The following is a 15424-nucleotide window of genomic DNA, read 5'->3' as shown; positions in this document are numbered from 1 at the left end:
TTATAAAATAAACAAAACAATGTACACTCATGTCTTGTTTCACTTGTAGATGTTCTAATTTTCTATTTAGGAGATCTAATGGACCAAAAGTTTCCAACTATAGAAACTAATTCACATGATCTTCTTCTACACATTAAAATCATAGTGAATCGAAGCTCGATGAAATAATCGAACAAGAGCTTATCTTGTTCTTTTTGGCAGAGGTGAGAATCCACATCAGTAGTACGATCGTCATGGTACCGGTGGCGCAGCCAAACCCACCAAACTCGGACCGTTCGTCGTCGTACTGACGAGCTTCGCTCTCGGTGTCCTCGTCGGTGCTGGGTGTCGATCCTTCTTCTCACGGAGAATACGGAGGAGACGTCGACTCAATCGTCGTCCATCGTCTGTATCGATCCTTTGTGACGAGTAAACGAGAAGACACGAAACGGCGACAAAAGAAAAGAAAAAAAAAAAAAAATTCTGTGGGGCTGACACGTGGTTCAAAACCCACTCTTAAAATCGGTAACCAAAGTGCTCCATTAAGGATCGATAACTGCCATTTAATTTTTCTTGGATTTAATTAAATCACCATTTTTCCTTAAGGACCCCTTTAAAAACCACCGATAATCATGGTCTAAGAGCACCATTAACCTTAGCACCCCAAATGGGGTGCTTAATTTTTTTTTTTTTTTTTTTTTAAAAAAAATTAAAAACGAACCAATCACGGGCCACCACGTATCAGTGGGGTCCGCGAAACAGTGCTAACACCGGTGCTTAATTAAGCACCAGAAGCACAGGTGCTTAGTTTTTATGTAGGTCACACCCACTATTATATTAATTTTTTGCTAAGCACCCCCTCTAAGCATCCCCATTAATCCTGCTCTGACCACACTAACCATACTGTAATCTATTTTTATAAAGTATCTTTTGTCACACCCAGACTTTGGCATTTTAACCGGACTGAAAAATCAAAACCAAAACTAAACCGATATTCACATATTGGAACCGGAACAGAAACCAAATGTGCAGGTTAGTCACACCAATGGAAGTGAAGATTTATGTAATGTGAAGATGGCATTAAAGTAATAAAATATCATCAATAATTGCAAACCCCTTCTAAAGGTATTCCACTTCTTTTAGAGTATTCACCTAATTTCTCCTAAAACAAAACCAGTAGAAAGCTAATGATCATCAAAGACAGAACACTCCATCACTGATGCCGAAACCAACAGCAGCTCTCGTCTTCCTAATCGCTGCTTTCTCCTACTTCCTCTTCTCTCCTTCCCCAAAACCTCACTACTACCACACACTCTTCCTCTCCTCTCCCTTCTCCGACAACGCTTCCATCGCCTCAAACCTCCGCACCCTCACGCGCCGCCCCCACGTCGCCGGCTCATTAGCCAACGCAGAAGCTGCATCCCACGTCCTCTCCTCCTTCGCCTCCTCCTCCCTCAAACCCCGCGTCGCCGCTTACAAAGTATCTCTAACGTACCCAGTTCATCGCTCACTCTCACTACTAACACCAAAAGCATCATCATCAAAGTCCATCATCGCTTTCTCTCTGGAGCAAAAACACCTCGGAGACAACCCTTACGCGGACGAAGTCACGCCTACGTTCCACGCCTACGCCAAGTCAGGCGACGTCTCCGGTCCCGCGGCGTACGCGAACTACGGACGAGTCGAAGACTTCGTGGGCCTAAACGTCTCCGGCGCCGTCGTGGTCGCGAGGTACGGGAAGATCTACAGAGGGGATATAGTGAAGAACGCGTACGAGGTGGGAGCTGTAGGCGTTGTGATATATACTGACGAGAGAGATTACGGCGGAGAGGAGTGTTTTCCGGAGAGTAGGTGGATGCCGCCTAGCGGGGTTCAGGTGGGTACTGTTTACAATGGGTTGGGTGATCCGACGACTCCTGGGTGGGCTAGTGTTGATGGGTGTGAGAGGTTGTCGGAGGAGAGTGTGGAGCTGAGGGGAGATTCTCCGGGTATACCTTCTCTGCCTATCTCTGCGGCTGATGGGGAAGTGATCTTGAAGACGGTTGTTGGAGGTGTTGGGCCTGGGCCTGGGATCTTGAACTTGAGCTACGTTGTGAGTTTTTTGTGTGAAAGAAAGTCTCAACCTTTGGTAGATTCTTTGTGTGTGTTTTTGGTTTAAAAGATTTGAACTTTGGTTTCAGGGGAAGACTGTTTTAGCTGAGATTGAGAATGTTATTGGAGTGATTAAAGGTGAAGAAGAGCCTGATAGGTAATATGAGTGAAGCTTTATGGTTGTATTTGAAGTTTAGATACTGACTTGTGTGTTTGGTTTAGATATGTGATTCTCGGAAACCATAGAGACGCTTGGACTTTTGGAGCTGTTGATCCCAACAGTGGGACTGCTGTTCTTTTGGAGGTGAGTAGTGAACATATATGGTACAAGTTTGTAAATGGTTCCATTATTTTGATACTACTGTAGATTGCGCAAAGGCTAGATAAGCTTCAAAAGAGAGGATGGAAGCCTAGACGGACTATTATTCTGTGCAACTGGGATGCTGAGGAGTATGCTCTGGTGTTTAGTCTCTACCTCACTTTTTTTTATATTTTGTCTACTTTTGTCATGTGGAAGCAGCAGAAAGTCAAGTTTTTAATGTTTTTCTTCTGTAGATTGGGTCAACAGAATGGGTAGAAGATAACAGACAGATGCTAGCTTCAAGAGCAGTGGCCTACTTGAATGCAGATTGTGCGGTATCTGGCCCAGGGTTTCGTGCTTCCGCGACTCCCCAACTCGATGACTTGATCAAACAAGTGGCTAAAGAGGTATGTAAGTCTTTATCTCTAAGCTAATCTTGAATGGTAAGTATCTTTTTGTTATAACAATCTGCAGGTCCGGGATCCAGATAACACAACACAAAGCATTTATGAATCGTGGATACGATCAAACAATTCTGGTGTGGTAAGTGAAGAATAACACTACGTTTAGATACTTCGATTACAATTTTTTGTCTCATGGATAAACTGATTTGTATAACTTTGGTATGTGAAGATAGGAAGATTAGGGAGTGGGGCATCGGACTACGCATCATTTGTGCAACATGTAGGCATTCCAGCAGTTGACATGCTTTTCGGAGGAGGTAAGTCTCAGAATCAGCCTCTTACACCAACACTAGATGAACTTAACATCATGGTCAGTAGGATTTAGAGACTAATCATTGTTAAAATTAAATAAAATAACAGGATATCCAGTCTATCACTCTATGTATGATGACTTCACTTGGATGGAGAAGTTTGGAGACCCAATGTTTCAGAGACATGTGGCAATAGCTAGTGTTCTAGGTTTGGTGGCTCTTCGGTTAGCAGATGATGAGTTCTTACCTTTCAACTATACCTCCTATGCATCAGAACTCAAGGTAAGTGAACATGAGTCAAAACAGTTAATGAGGGAGTCAATTGCTGTAGTAGTGTATGTCTACCTGTGTAAACAGAAAAGTGCTGAAGATTTGGAGGAGGAGATGTTAGCACATAGCATAGATATCTCTCCGTTAATCAAATCAATCCAAGATCTATCTACAGCAGCACAAGAAATTAATATAGAGAAAGAGGTAATGTCTATAAAGTTCCATATTTTGACAAAATCAACATGTAAAACTGGCTTCACTGGACTCTGTGCAGGAGGGAGTAAAGGGAGCTTTGAGAGTGAGAGAGGTCAATGACAGATTAATGATGGCGGAGCGAGCTTTAACAGACAGAGATGGACTCTCTGGAAGAACATGGTACAAGCATTTGGTATATGGACCATCCAAGTACGATGACTACGGATCAAAATCATTTCCTGGAGTGGATGATGCAATAGACAATGCAAAGAGAGTAAAGACCAAAGCTTCTTGGGAACACGTTCAACACGAGATATGGAGAGTGTCTAGAGCTATAAGACATGCATCACTTGTCTTAAAAGGTGAATTGAGATGATGATATCAAGAATACCGTTGCTGTTATCACAATGTGTAAACATACTGAACTCAAAGCTCACACTGTTGTACACATTAAACCATCTTTTAACTTTGAATCTAAAATTAAGTTTTCGTGTATACCTGCTCCGTCCACTTCCTCTTCAAGAAGCCCAATTCTTTACAAAAGCCCATTACTAAAGCCCAAAACATAAGCAGAAGTTCATGTTATATCCCCAAGTACGACAGTCACCGTTCAGTTAAAAAGTTTCAGACCAGACGAAACAACGATGCTTAGCGACGCCACTTTCACCCGGAGAACACCACTCACTCTCAGTTCTCTTGGTGTTTCCGGTAATCACAATCGAAAGATTTTAACCGGAGATGGTTCAAGCAGGGCTCTTTCGTTTGGCTACAAACATGGTTCACTGAGTTCTGCTCGTATCAACTGGTCTGGTCGTTTCGGGACTGGGTTCGGGCATCTGGTTCGGGTCTCTTCGGTGTCAGGTGGAGGTTCAGGTGGTTCCGGCGGAATTGGTGGTTCAGGGGGTGATAGTTCCGGCGGTGGAGGGGAAGATAGCGGCGGAAACGGAAACAAGTGGTCGTTTCTCTCATGGTAAATATCTTTTGTATTCCTCCTCTCTATTGTGTAAAGATTGTTTCTTTCAAACGCGAGTTCGAGTAAGCCTATTAATACACTGTTATGTTTTGGCTTGGTTCTGTGTGGTGCTTCAGGTACTTGGCTCTCCTCTCGGATTATCCTGTTTTGACAAAATCTGTTACATCAGCACTTTTGACCCTCATTGGTGATTTGATCTGTCAGGTAGTGTGTTTGTTTGATTCTCACTTTCAAGCTTGGGTTCTTAATGTTCATTTATAACCTCTTATTCAAAACTTAAGATTGCTTATCCTTGTTGATCTTGGGTTTCAGCTTACAATCAATAAGACCTCATCTCTGGACAAGAAGAGGACACTCACGTTTACCATCTTGGGCTTCGGGCTTGTCGGTCCAGCATTGCACTTCTGGTATTTTTCTTGCATCTCTTATTGATATACATGTTAACTTTCTCTGTGTACTATATAGTGTCAAAGCTATATTACTTTCCTGCTAAATGGTTGTTCATTTGATGAGACTTATGCATTCGTTGGATCTAATACTTATACTTGCTCTCTGAAATCTCGTAACTTCATTAGGTACTTGTATTTGAGCAAAGTGGTGACGGCTTCTGGATTATCAGGCGCAGTTTTGCGACTTTTACTTGACCAGGTAGCAAGTTTTTCCTGTTCTCCGACCAACCTTTTATGTTTCTATCTTGTTCCCTTTGTGTTAACACCAATTGTTTTTTCTTTGGTTTTGCAGTTTGTTTTTGCTCCAGTTTTTGTTGGAGTTTTCTTATCAGCTGTTGTGACACTTGAAGGAAAACCATCAAATGTCATACCGAAGCTAAAGCAGGTTTGGATCATCAAAAGCATTTTTTTTTTCAGGAATCCAAAGTTTTTATACTTTGTATTATTTTATCGGCGTTCTGATTGAATCCATGAATTGGTGGTTCTGTAGGAGTGGACTGGTGCAGTGCTAGCGAATTGGCAGCTATGGATACCGTTTCAGTTTCTTAACTTCAGATTTGTTCCACAAAACTTCCAGGTTTGATTATTAAAATACAGTTCGTTCACCATTCATCTTTTAAGTTTGTTCACTGGATTCGAGGATAAATCAATATCTTGTATTTGAACTGCAGGTACTGGCTTCCAACGTAGTGGCTTTGGCTTGGAATGTGATCTTATCATTCAAAGCTCACAAAGAAGTTGTGCCAAAGTAGGAATGTTTTCGTTCACTAAAGCTACATGTGTTGTTGGTTTGTAATCGGCAGAGTTTTGGGGACAGATTGCTTGTCTGCTGATGCAAATGTTTGATGTTTCAAACTAAATATTTGGAATCTCTGCACTTGACATTTTATGAAGGTAGAAACAAGCTTCCTATTTAAACGTTTTGCTTCCCCAAATCAACCTTTCATGTTTATTAACCAAGCTGAGTAACCAGTTTCCAAATAGTTATCTCAATGCATTGGTCACTTTTATAGTTCATTCAGATCTCAGGATTAGGATTGTGTTTCATTTAAAAAAACAATTCATAAGGAAATTTTTTAAAGTTTACCAGACCAATCAACGATCCTCAACAACAACAAAAATATTAAAGTCTCCAACACTTCCAATAATGCGTTAAGGCATGCGATCATGTATATTGAATAAAAAGCAAATCTAACACAATTCCAATTGTGTTTTCGTTTTCAACTTATTCTCAGCGCGCACTTCACAATGCTTGAAGCTCACAGACCAATGGTCTTTTGAAACTTTGTAATCTGGTTCAGGAAGATCCATGTCATCTGCCAAAAAAAAGAAAACACGATCATCATCAAACATCTCAGAGACAATCCTGAACTGAGTCTTAAGATAGCACAGATAAAAGAGTGAAAAGATGGCTATTATATTACCATGACGTGAGGGGCGATCCTGACGCAGTAAACAGGGAAACCTGTGTAGAATTTAAGAGGTCCTCCTGACTTCAAGGTTTGCATTGCACAGTCAAGCGAACCCGTGTATGGATACTTCCCCTGAGCGTCAGGTTGCATCTTCTGGATCTGAGTTTTGACAAAGTCAAATGGAAGACTGCAAGCCGCAGCGCAGAATCCAGAAACAGCACTTGCTCCTACCAAAGGGACACAACAATCACACACAACCATCAAACTCACAGACCTTGTGAAAGTCTAGTGCAGAACTACTCTAAACTAGTCTTAGTTTCGGAAGAGAAGCTTTACCTACGACCGTAGAAGTCTCCCCAAGACCGAGATTATCTCTCATGTACTCAGCACTTTGATCATAAGAAGCAAGCATCCCCATGTTCAAAGCCATAGCTCTGACCACAGTGGGACCACAACCTTTCCAGAGCGCCAAAACTCCTTCATCAGCGCTGATACGGTAAAGCGCATGGAAGGCATTGGTGTAGTTCCTGCGCTGAGCTAACGGCAAGGTGTTATCAGCTTGCATTCTGATAAGCGCTAAATCGGCTGGACTACCAACGCAAGCACCAATAGCACCAGCTGTCAGACCACATAGAGCCTTCTGGTACAGAGGTAGCGGCTTCCCATCGTTAGCTTCAATTGCTTTTGCAGTCAGCATCCTGATAATAATTCATAAATGACAACTTTTTGATTAGTACATAACGCAATAAAGAAAAAACATTCATCTAGATGGGCTCAAGATGATATTAACTTACTTGAAGGATCCAAGACGGGCTGTGGTGTAAGTTGCTTGCCTCAGCAAACCAGCAGACAATCCCTATTGGAGAGTAAAAAAAAAATTAATAAGATCAGAAAACATCTTCTTCATAGCAAGACAGAGAAAAGATTGTTTGGATTACAGATCAACCACATGAACACACATATAAGTAACTGTTAAATAAGCTTCAATAACAGAAACACCAAAGTAAAATGAATCAAGATAGATCTAAATTAAAAAAAAAAAAAGAAGAAGAAATCTTTATACCTTGTAGAAAGCACCAATACCATCATTCTTCAACATGTTCTTGGTCACACTGACTGCAGATCCCTGACCTAGTTGAATCCTCACCTTCACCACCACCACACAAAAAGCACATGTCTCAATCATCTCATTATGTAAACTAACATAAATTGTGATGCACCTAAGAGCGTAACTCTAATCAAAATCCAGATCTGAACTAAACAAACACATTCATCTAAACATTTTAATAACAAAGAGCTCACACACACAAACGAGTTAGCGAACCAAAAACCAGATCTGAGAGACTGAGAGAGGCATTAACGTACCTTGATCATGTCAATCGGCTGGATAACGCAAGTCGCGAGCATACCGGAGGCTCCGCCATTGACGAAGGGCTTCACGGCGGTCCAGACACCAATCGGAGCGACTTTCTTCTCTTCCGCCATCTCTGCTTTTTGTTTTTGGGGATCGTACGGACTCGAAACGAGAAGAAGAGATTCCGCGGAGAGGAAAGAGATAGGCGGAGAAAGATACGCACACTTGGTGGAGAGGAAGCGAAGAAGTAAAAGCTTAAGGCTTTTATATAGTAGTAAGTTTAGATTAAACAGTACCACCCACCTAACTGAACTTAACCCTTTGGATTGTTTTTTTAATTGTGGATATTGCTTCGTTTGAGATCTGAATCTTAGTCTAATTTTAATTTTTATCAAGCATTCACTTAAGTCTCTCGTTAAGATATTTAATCCATTTTCAAAAATAAATAGGACCTCGATTTCTAACTTTTTAATTAATGAAAATTGAAATTTGTTGGTTTTTTTTTTATTTTTTTTCTGGTCCAATAAAATTCTTAATTTTGAATTGACATTTTTGTTTGTATTTTTATTTGTTAAATACGAGACTTTTTTGGCATTTTGCACGCCGTAGGAGCTAGTGGACCAGTAGAGCTATATTACGTTGCAGATTGATAATGTTGATGCCATTATACAAAAAGCTATATTCAACAATAACGCTTCTGAGTTCTGACTGTGTTACAATTATAGGGAAGAAGGAAAAAAGAAACACATCAACATATTTATTCTTCTTTTGGCTTTTCGAGGAGGTATTTTTCTACTTGACTCCTCTTGATTAGTATATCAAGTTTTTATAAAAAAAAAGAGGTAACACACTTGACACTACATGGCCGTATAACATATTTCCGATGGATAATATTTTACACTTGCAAGAAGATGAAGAAGAAAGTTTTGTACAACAAAAGCTTTTGATGATGAACTCTGGTGTAACTCACAATGGTCGCTTTACCAATGAATTGAAGCAAGATTTTTAAAAAAATAAACAGGAAGTGCAACGAAAATTGTACAAGATAAAACAAACATGTAACCAACAAGAATCATAAGTTAAAAAAAAACACATTTTTGGTTGTTCATTGCTTGAGAGAAGAAAGTGGTCAGTAGTCTTCACCTTCGTCTTCTTCATCGTCTCCACCTTCAGCACCCACCTCTTCATAGTCCTTCTCCAGTGCGGCCAAGTCTTCACGTGCCTCAGAGAATTCACCTTCCTCCATTCCTTCACCCACGTACCAGTGAACAAAGGCCCTCTTCGCGTACATGAGATCAAACTTGTGGTCGATCCGTGAAAACACCTCCGCAACTGCTGTGTTGTTGCTGATCATGCACACCGCTCTCTGAACCTTAGCGAGGTCACCTCCTGGGACAACTGTTGGAGGCTGGTAGTTGATTCCGCATTTGAAACCAGTAGGGCACCTGCAAAACAAAACCCATGCCATAAGAAGTGTGTTTACAAAAGCAACATGAAACAATAGCAACATATTTCAGTTTGTAAGATCATTACCAGTCGACAAACTGAACAGTCCTCTTGGTCTTAATAGTACCAACAGCAGCATTAACATCTTTGGGAACAACGTCCCCACGGTACATCAAACAGCAGGCCATGTATTTCCCGTGCCTTGGGTCACACTTGGCCATCATGCTAGCTGGCTCAAACACAGCATTAGTGATCTCAGGGATCGATAGCTGCTCATGGTAGGCCTTTGCGGCCGAGATGACCGGAGCGTAGGACGACAGCATGAAATGGATACGGGGATAGGGGACAAGGTTGGTCTGGAACTCAGTGATATCCACATTGATGGCTCCATCAAACCTCAAAGATGTTGTCAAGGAAGATATGATCTGGGAGATCAACCTGTTGAGGTTCGTGTAGGTAGGCCTCTCAATATCAAGGGATCTGCGGCAGATATCATAGATGGCTTCGTTATCCAAGAGGACAGCAACATCGGTGTGTTCGAGTAGAGAATGCGTTGAGAGAACACTGTTGTAAGGCTCTACAACAGCAGTAGAAACCTGAGATAAAAAAATTAACTAATCAAAACCAACAAGAAAACAAACATTTAATGAGTTTCTATCTCGAAAGGTACCTGAGGAGAAGGGTAAATGGTGAAGCCAAGTTTAGACTTCTTTCCATAATCAACGGACAAACGCTCTAACAACAGAGAACCCAAACCAGAACCAGTTCCTCCACCAACAGCGTTAAACACCAAAAACCCCTGCAAGCCGGTACAGTTATCGGCAAGCTTCCGCACACGGTCAAGACAAAGGTCCACAATCTCCTTACCAACTGCAATTACACAACTTTCAAATCACAATTTTGAATAATCACTAACTAAGAAGAAACAGACAAAGGAAATGTTTTTCTTTCTCACCAGTGTAATGTCCTCTTGCGAAGTTGTTAGCAGCGTCCTCTTTCCCAGAGATAAGCTGCTCCGGATGGAAAAGCTGACGGTACGTTCCGGTACGGACTTCATCGATAACAGTAGGCTCCAGATCAACGAAGACGGCTCTGGGAACATGCTTTCCAGCACCAGTCTCGCTGAAGAAAGTGTTGAAAGCGTCGTGCGCAACACCAACCGTTGTATCACTGCCCAATTAGCCAAGAGACGGTTACTATTAGATTCGTCTCTCAACAACAAAAATGGAGAAATTAGGTTAGAAGATATATACCTGGGCATCATGCCGTCGGGCTGGATCCCATGTTCGAGGCAGTAAAGCTCCCAGCACGAGTTTCCAACTTGGATCCCTGCTTGTCCTATATGAATGCTTATGATCTCCCTCATCTTACGCTCACGGCAGAAACCCTAATTGTCTTCGATCGTCTGCTTCGGAGGAGGAGGAAATGAGCGGCGGCGAGATCTTCTTTTTGATTACTTTTGGTTTGAGTGATTATTTATCGAAGGGGATTTCTATAATTGGTTGGGGTCCGCCAAATTTGTGACAGCCTGCCTTAGGTACTGTGATTAGACAATATACATGAGATTCGATCTGGCGGGTCTTAGATATTTTTATTACCCGGTTTGTGTATCATACCGGGTTTAGGAATCTTCTGAAAACCCAAACCGAACTGACCGGTTTAGCCGTTACTTTGTTACTTTCATTCAATTTCGGGGGGTTTTAAAAAATGTGATTCATTTCTCGTTTTATCTATAATCCAATTTTCGGATTTGTTAAAAACGGGAATTGAATTTAAAAATGATTTATGAATTTTCGATTTATGGTATTGGTAATGGTAGGGGTTGAAAATAGACCTTAACCAACTAAATCGATCTTCTTTGGGTTAGTTGTTTAACTATTTATTGAGTTTATATTTATTAGGATATTGTGCAAGTGACAGTCCGGGAAAGATAATCCTCTAAAGATTGCACATGTTATGAGTCTTTAATGTTTTTTTCTATGTTTAGTAACTTACATATGTATTAATTAATACCGCTATAAAATTGTGTTTTCAAAATTTGAAATGAAGGTTTTCACGTTTTTGTTTTGACTTATCGAGTCATCGAATGGGTAGACAAAACACGAATGATTCGGAAAATGGGAAAAGATCAATTAAACCATATGAATTGATCATGTTGGATTAAGTAAGAAGAATTAATCTAGTCAACGGGATTATCTGTTAGAAGCTGCCCGAATTAGAAAATAGATAAATCTTTAATTAAATTCGAAAAATTATTAAAAGACCATGGCACTAATAGAAATTTGCATATTTACAATCCAACCAGGACCATTTCGCGGATCATCCAGACCTGATCCATAAAATTCGGATTTCTTTCTTCATAACTTTCGAAAACTTTGTACGACTTGGTGTAATTGTAAATCTTGGTGTAACTGTACAGCGTATAAGACTGCGACTAATATAGACGGTATCAATTACAAAGTTATTCTAAATTAAACTAAGTCGCACTTTTTGATTTGCAAAATTTCAACTAGTTTTGATTGTATCTTTTACATTTACATTATGTTCTTTTATGGAGACAGTGTTGTTAATGATATATTTATTGAAGTTAAAATAAATAAAAATTACTTTATAGAGAAAAACTAGAGACATTATATTATATGAAAAATATTTTACATAAACCTAGTAAAAATAGATAAAAAGTACATGCCGTAACTCATAAACACACAACTAATCTTCAATTGGCCAGTGGCTAGCGGTCAAGTGAATATCATTGCAGAAGTCTCAAGCTGCACATTGCCAGAAAAAACTATTGCATGTCCACCGTGTTCTAGATCCATCTAAGGAGACTACAAACACCGGTTCTATTACTGCGGAGCACCAACAATCATGTGAGACGTTGGGATTTATTCTTTCCAGTAGAGATATAAACACCTCAGGTTTTTCGTAACCCCAATGGCCTGAGGATACCGAAGTCGTGATCATGTAATTCATCTGTTCAACAAATTCACGACTAAAGCTAGGATAGTTGTGAACAAATACTCTAGCATCAACACTAAACACTAAGTTCAGCATTCCATCTACATACTTGGCCCACAACAATCCTCTCTCACCAGCAAGACGGATTTTTTCCCTTCCTTCATCAAGTAAATGGAGGACAAAGAACTCATACATACCTCGGATGTAGATGGCCTCTAGATTACCGGCTTGGTAGCACCTAAGCCTGAATGTCCTTAAAGCATTAGCCTCATCAATCCAGTCATTCAAGTTAAAGGGATCTGCAGATCAGTATAAGTATTCTTCTCTGCCAATTTGATTGAACCCGGAGAAAGCAATTCTTGCACTACCGAAGTCCCGGAGATGGCTTGTTGCTACCTTTGAGAGAATCTTATAAAGCATGAAAGGAGGGAGAGAAGCCAAGTTACAGTTCGACATGGAGAGATATTTGTTTAATCAACTAAATGGAAAGATTTTCGTTTTACTTATTTGGAGAAGGTGATAAACCCTTTTATAATGGAGATGATCCTCTAACCGAAATACACGTAGTATGGAAGTTCAACTGACGTGTAGAGAAAAGTATAAACTGACTATTTATTACCCCACTTAAGGGTGATTTGATAGACGCCTCGAGAAGACACGAGTTCAGAAGACATGACTTCTGAGAGCGCATGGGTTGGATTTGAAACTTTGAAAAACTCTAATCGATAAAGATATATAACTGTGTATAAGTAAGTGAAAGTAACTGATTTAGATTATCTAAATTCGTGAAACTAAGCACAATTTTAAAAATTTAGATTGTCTCAATATATGAAACTATGTAAAACGTTAAGAAAATGACATATTATATTGTTATAATTTGCTAGAAATAGCATCCGAAATAATAAATGAAAATGCTAATATTTTGTAACTTTATTTCATGTTATTTAATTATCGATTTATCACCCCAACTATTCTACAAGTTGTAACTCTTCCATTTAAGGAGAGACGGCGCGACGAGACACGAGTTCAGAAGACACGACTTCTCTCTCCTACAGTCGCATCTCTTGGAATTGGAACTGGAATTTTGTATAACTTTAATTTATTAAGATATGACAATGCATAAGTAAGTGAAACTAAGTGATTTAGACTGCTAAATTTATGAAACTAAGAAACACGTAACAATTTAGATTGTATAAATATTTGAAACTATGTAAAACTTAACGAAATTTAGATAATATATTGTTATATTTTGGAAGATATGATCAGTATCCAAAAATTACTATACTTAGTGGATATATTTAATGACAGAAACTAGCAGTATATGAGATAATAAATGAAAAAGTTAATATTTAGTTTGAGAAAAATCCTGTAATTAATGATTCAAGCAGCGGCGTGTCCATTTAAGGGTGATTTGGTTGACTCCCCGAGAAAGCAAGACTTCTCTCACACGCCTTCTGATTGTAACAGTCGCATGTTTGGAATTTGGAAATTTGTATAACTTTAATTTATTAAGATTTATAACTATGTATAAGTAAGTGAAACTGAGTTATTTAGATTGTCTAAATTTATGAAACTAAGAAAAACGTAACAATTTAGATTGTATAAATATTTGAAACTATGTAAAACTTAGCAAAATTTAGACAGTATATTGTTATATTTTGATAGAAATGATTAGTATCCAAAACTTATTATACTTAGTGGATATATTTAATAACAGAAACTAGCAATATAAGAGATAATAAATGTAAATGTTAGTATTTAGATTGAGAAAAAACCTGTAATTAATGACAATGATGGACTCCGCGAAATAACTACCTGTCTCGCATGAAAAAGTCTCTTATAATAATAATTACACTTGCATTTAAACGCCACAACACTACACCGTCTACAATTATCATTACCATTGTATTTAAACTCCACCACAGTAAGTTAAATCGTCCCCTTCAGTCCGGATATAACATTTCTCTGCAAAATTCACCAAAAAGAAAAGCAAAGAAAGGATTCATCATCTCCTCTCTCAACAATCAAGATGACACACTACAATAAACTTTCTGAAGTTTCTTATAACCCTAAGATGACGTCTTGGCGTTTCAGAGTCAAAATACACAGGATCTACCCTTTTTATTCCTATGTTACCAGCAGTGGACAATTCTATAAATATGTCCTAGCAGATGAAGAGGTACGTGTTAAATCATCATCTCTCGAGTTTCTAATAACATGTAACCGTGAAAAATAAAAACTTGATCCTTGTACTTTATTTATGTAGGGAACCAAGATGGAGATGACCATTTATGGGAATTCTGATAGGTTTCGAGGCCAAGAGAAGCAAGAGGGAAAATGGGTGGAAATCTTTCGAGTAGAAGTTAACCGTTCCTATCCAGGTTTCCAGGCAACTAACTATCGGTTCAATCTATCTGCTATGCGCAATACGCAAGTCCACATCATCGATCCTCTAGCCAATCGGCTTTTCATGGACTTCAAGAACATCCATGCAATCCCTCACATGGACCACAGGGACCGAAACTATCTCATATGTATGAATGCTGCTAGAATTAAAATATATTCACATATTTAGATGTTAGTAACCGCAACAGTCGCATGTCTTGGATTCAGAACTTTGTATAGCTTTAATGTATTAAAAATATAACTATGTATAAGTAAGTGATTTAGATTGTCTAAATTTATGAAACTAAGAAAAACGTAACACTTATCTAGTAGATACAATGGGAGTGGTCTTCAACACGGAAGTCCATTTCGATGACCTTGCAAGTCCAAGGATGGTGTTTTACATAACGGACAACATGCAAGTAGAAAGTAACATATGATCAAAGCAAAATTTATCTATATTGTAATTGACGCACCTATTTTTATTCTGAATAGTGACAGTCAGATAAAATGTGTGGCAATTGGCACTCATGCTTATGCCTTCCGGGATGGTCTTGAAAACATGAAGGGTCGTGGACAGGTGATTGTGGTCTTTAAGATGTGGAGGGTCTGGAAAATTTTGAGTAAGTGTAGTTTATGTGTCTAGTTTTAAACGTGATAGTTGAGTAAAACGTTTACTAAACTCATTTACACAAGTTATTTTGGTCCTCCTGATCTATGGCTTGAGACAGAGGGTGGATTATCTGACTTCAGGTTCAATCCGCGCTTGCTGGAGGTTGAGGAGTTCAGACAGTCTCTACTATGCAGTGACCCTTATGTTCAGCGATATGGGGTTGTAGGTCTTTTGTAAATCTTGTTGTTCTCAATGTTCTCCATCTTCGTACTTGTCTTAAACT

At 39.2% G+C, this 15424-nt stretch overlaps 4 protein-coding genes across 5 annotated transcripts; 2 read left to right on the top strand and 2 right to left on the bottom strand.

Annotated features, from left to right (window-relative positions):
• Nucleotides 1–1096: 1096 nt before the first annotated feature.
• Nucleotides 1097–4046, top strand: LOC106317964 (probable glutamate carboxypeptidase 2). The gene is made up of 10 exons (XM_013755792.1): nucleotides 1097–2071; nucleotides 2160–2227; nucleotides 2293–2374; nucleotides 2438–2530; nucleotides 2626–2778; nucleotides 2846–2914; nucleotides 3005–3092; nucleotides 3196–3368; nucleotides 3444–3560; nucleotides 3631–4046. The coding sequence occupies exons 1-10, from the start codon at nucleotides 1199–1201 to the stop codon at nucleotides 3925–3927; spliced, it is 2013 nt and encodes a 670-aa protein (XP_013611246.1). The 5' UTR covers nucleotides 1097–1198; the 3' UTR covers nucleotides 3928–4046.
• A 118-nt stretch (nucleotides 4047–4164) lies between these two features.
• LOC106317963 (protein sym-1-like) lies at nucleotides 4165–5891 on the top strand. Its single transcript, XM_013755791.1, has 7 exons — nucleotides 4165–4521; nucleotides 4641–4728; nucleotides 4837–4931; nucleotides 5100–5172; nucleotides 5266–5358; nucleotides 5464–5550; nucleotides 5645–5891. Exons 1-7 carry the CDS (start codon nucleotides 4196–4198, stop codon nucleotides 5723–5725), a joined length of 843 nt encoding a protein of 280 aa, XP_013611245.1. The 5' UTR covers nucleotides 4165–4195; the 3' UTR covers nucleotides 5726–5891.
• Nucleotides 5892–6033: 142 nt separating this feature from the next.
• LOC106317962 (mitochondrial dicarboxylate/tricarboxylate transporter DTC) lies at nucleotides 6034–8012 on the bottom strand. Its single transcript, XM_013755790.1, has 6 exons — nucleotides 7751–8012; nucleotides 7449–7532; nucleotides 7180–7241; nucleotides 6722–7083; nucleotides 6398–6612; nucleotides 6034–6289 (listed from the first exon to the last, which is right to left on the bottom strand). The coding sequence occupies exons 1-6, from the start codon at nucleotides 7868–7870 to the stop codon at nucleotides 6233–6235; spliced, it is 900 nt and encodes a 299-aa protein (XP_013611244.1). The 5' UTR covers nucleotides 7871–8012; the 3' UTR covers nucleotides 6034–6232.
• Nucleotides 8013–8701: 689 nt separating this feature from the next.
• Nucleotides 8702–10710, bottom strand: LOC106318830 (tubulin alpha-3 chain). 2 transcript variants are annotated; one of them, XM_013756969.1, is made up of 6 exons: nucleotides 10439–10710; nucleotides 10141–10355; nucleotides 9856–10055; nucleotides 9273–9781; nucleotides 9062–9184; nucleotides 8702–8979 (listed from the first exon to the last, which is right to left on the bottom strand). In XM_013756969.1, the coding sequence occupies exons 1-6, from the start codon at nucleotides 10549–10551 to the stop codon at nucleotides 8745–8747; spliced, it is 1395 nt and encodes a 464-aa protein (XP_013612423.1). In that variant the 5' UTR covers nucleotides 10552–10710; the 3' UTR covers nucleotides 8702–8744. The 2 variants fall into 2 exon arrangements, with proteins under 2 accessions (XP_013612423.1, XP_013612422.1); XM_013756968.1 differs by having other exon boundaries at nucleotides 8702–9184.
• Nucleotides 10711–15424: the final 4714 nt, after the last annotated feature.

This window comes from Brassica oleracea, chromosome C9 (assembly GCF_000695525.1).
Source record: "Brassica oleracea var. oleracea cultivar TO1000 chromosome C9, BOL, whole genome shotgun sequence".
NCBI classification, from domain to species: domain Eukaryota; kingdom Viridiplantae; phylum Streptophyta; class Magnoliopsida; order Brassicales; family Brassicaceae; genus Brassica; species Brassica oleracea.
This window is presented reverse-complemented; position numbering and strand designations above follow the sequence as displayed.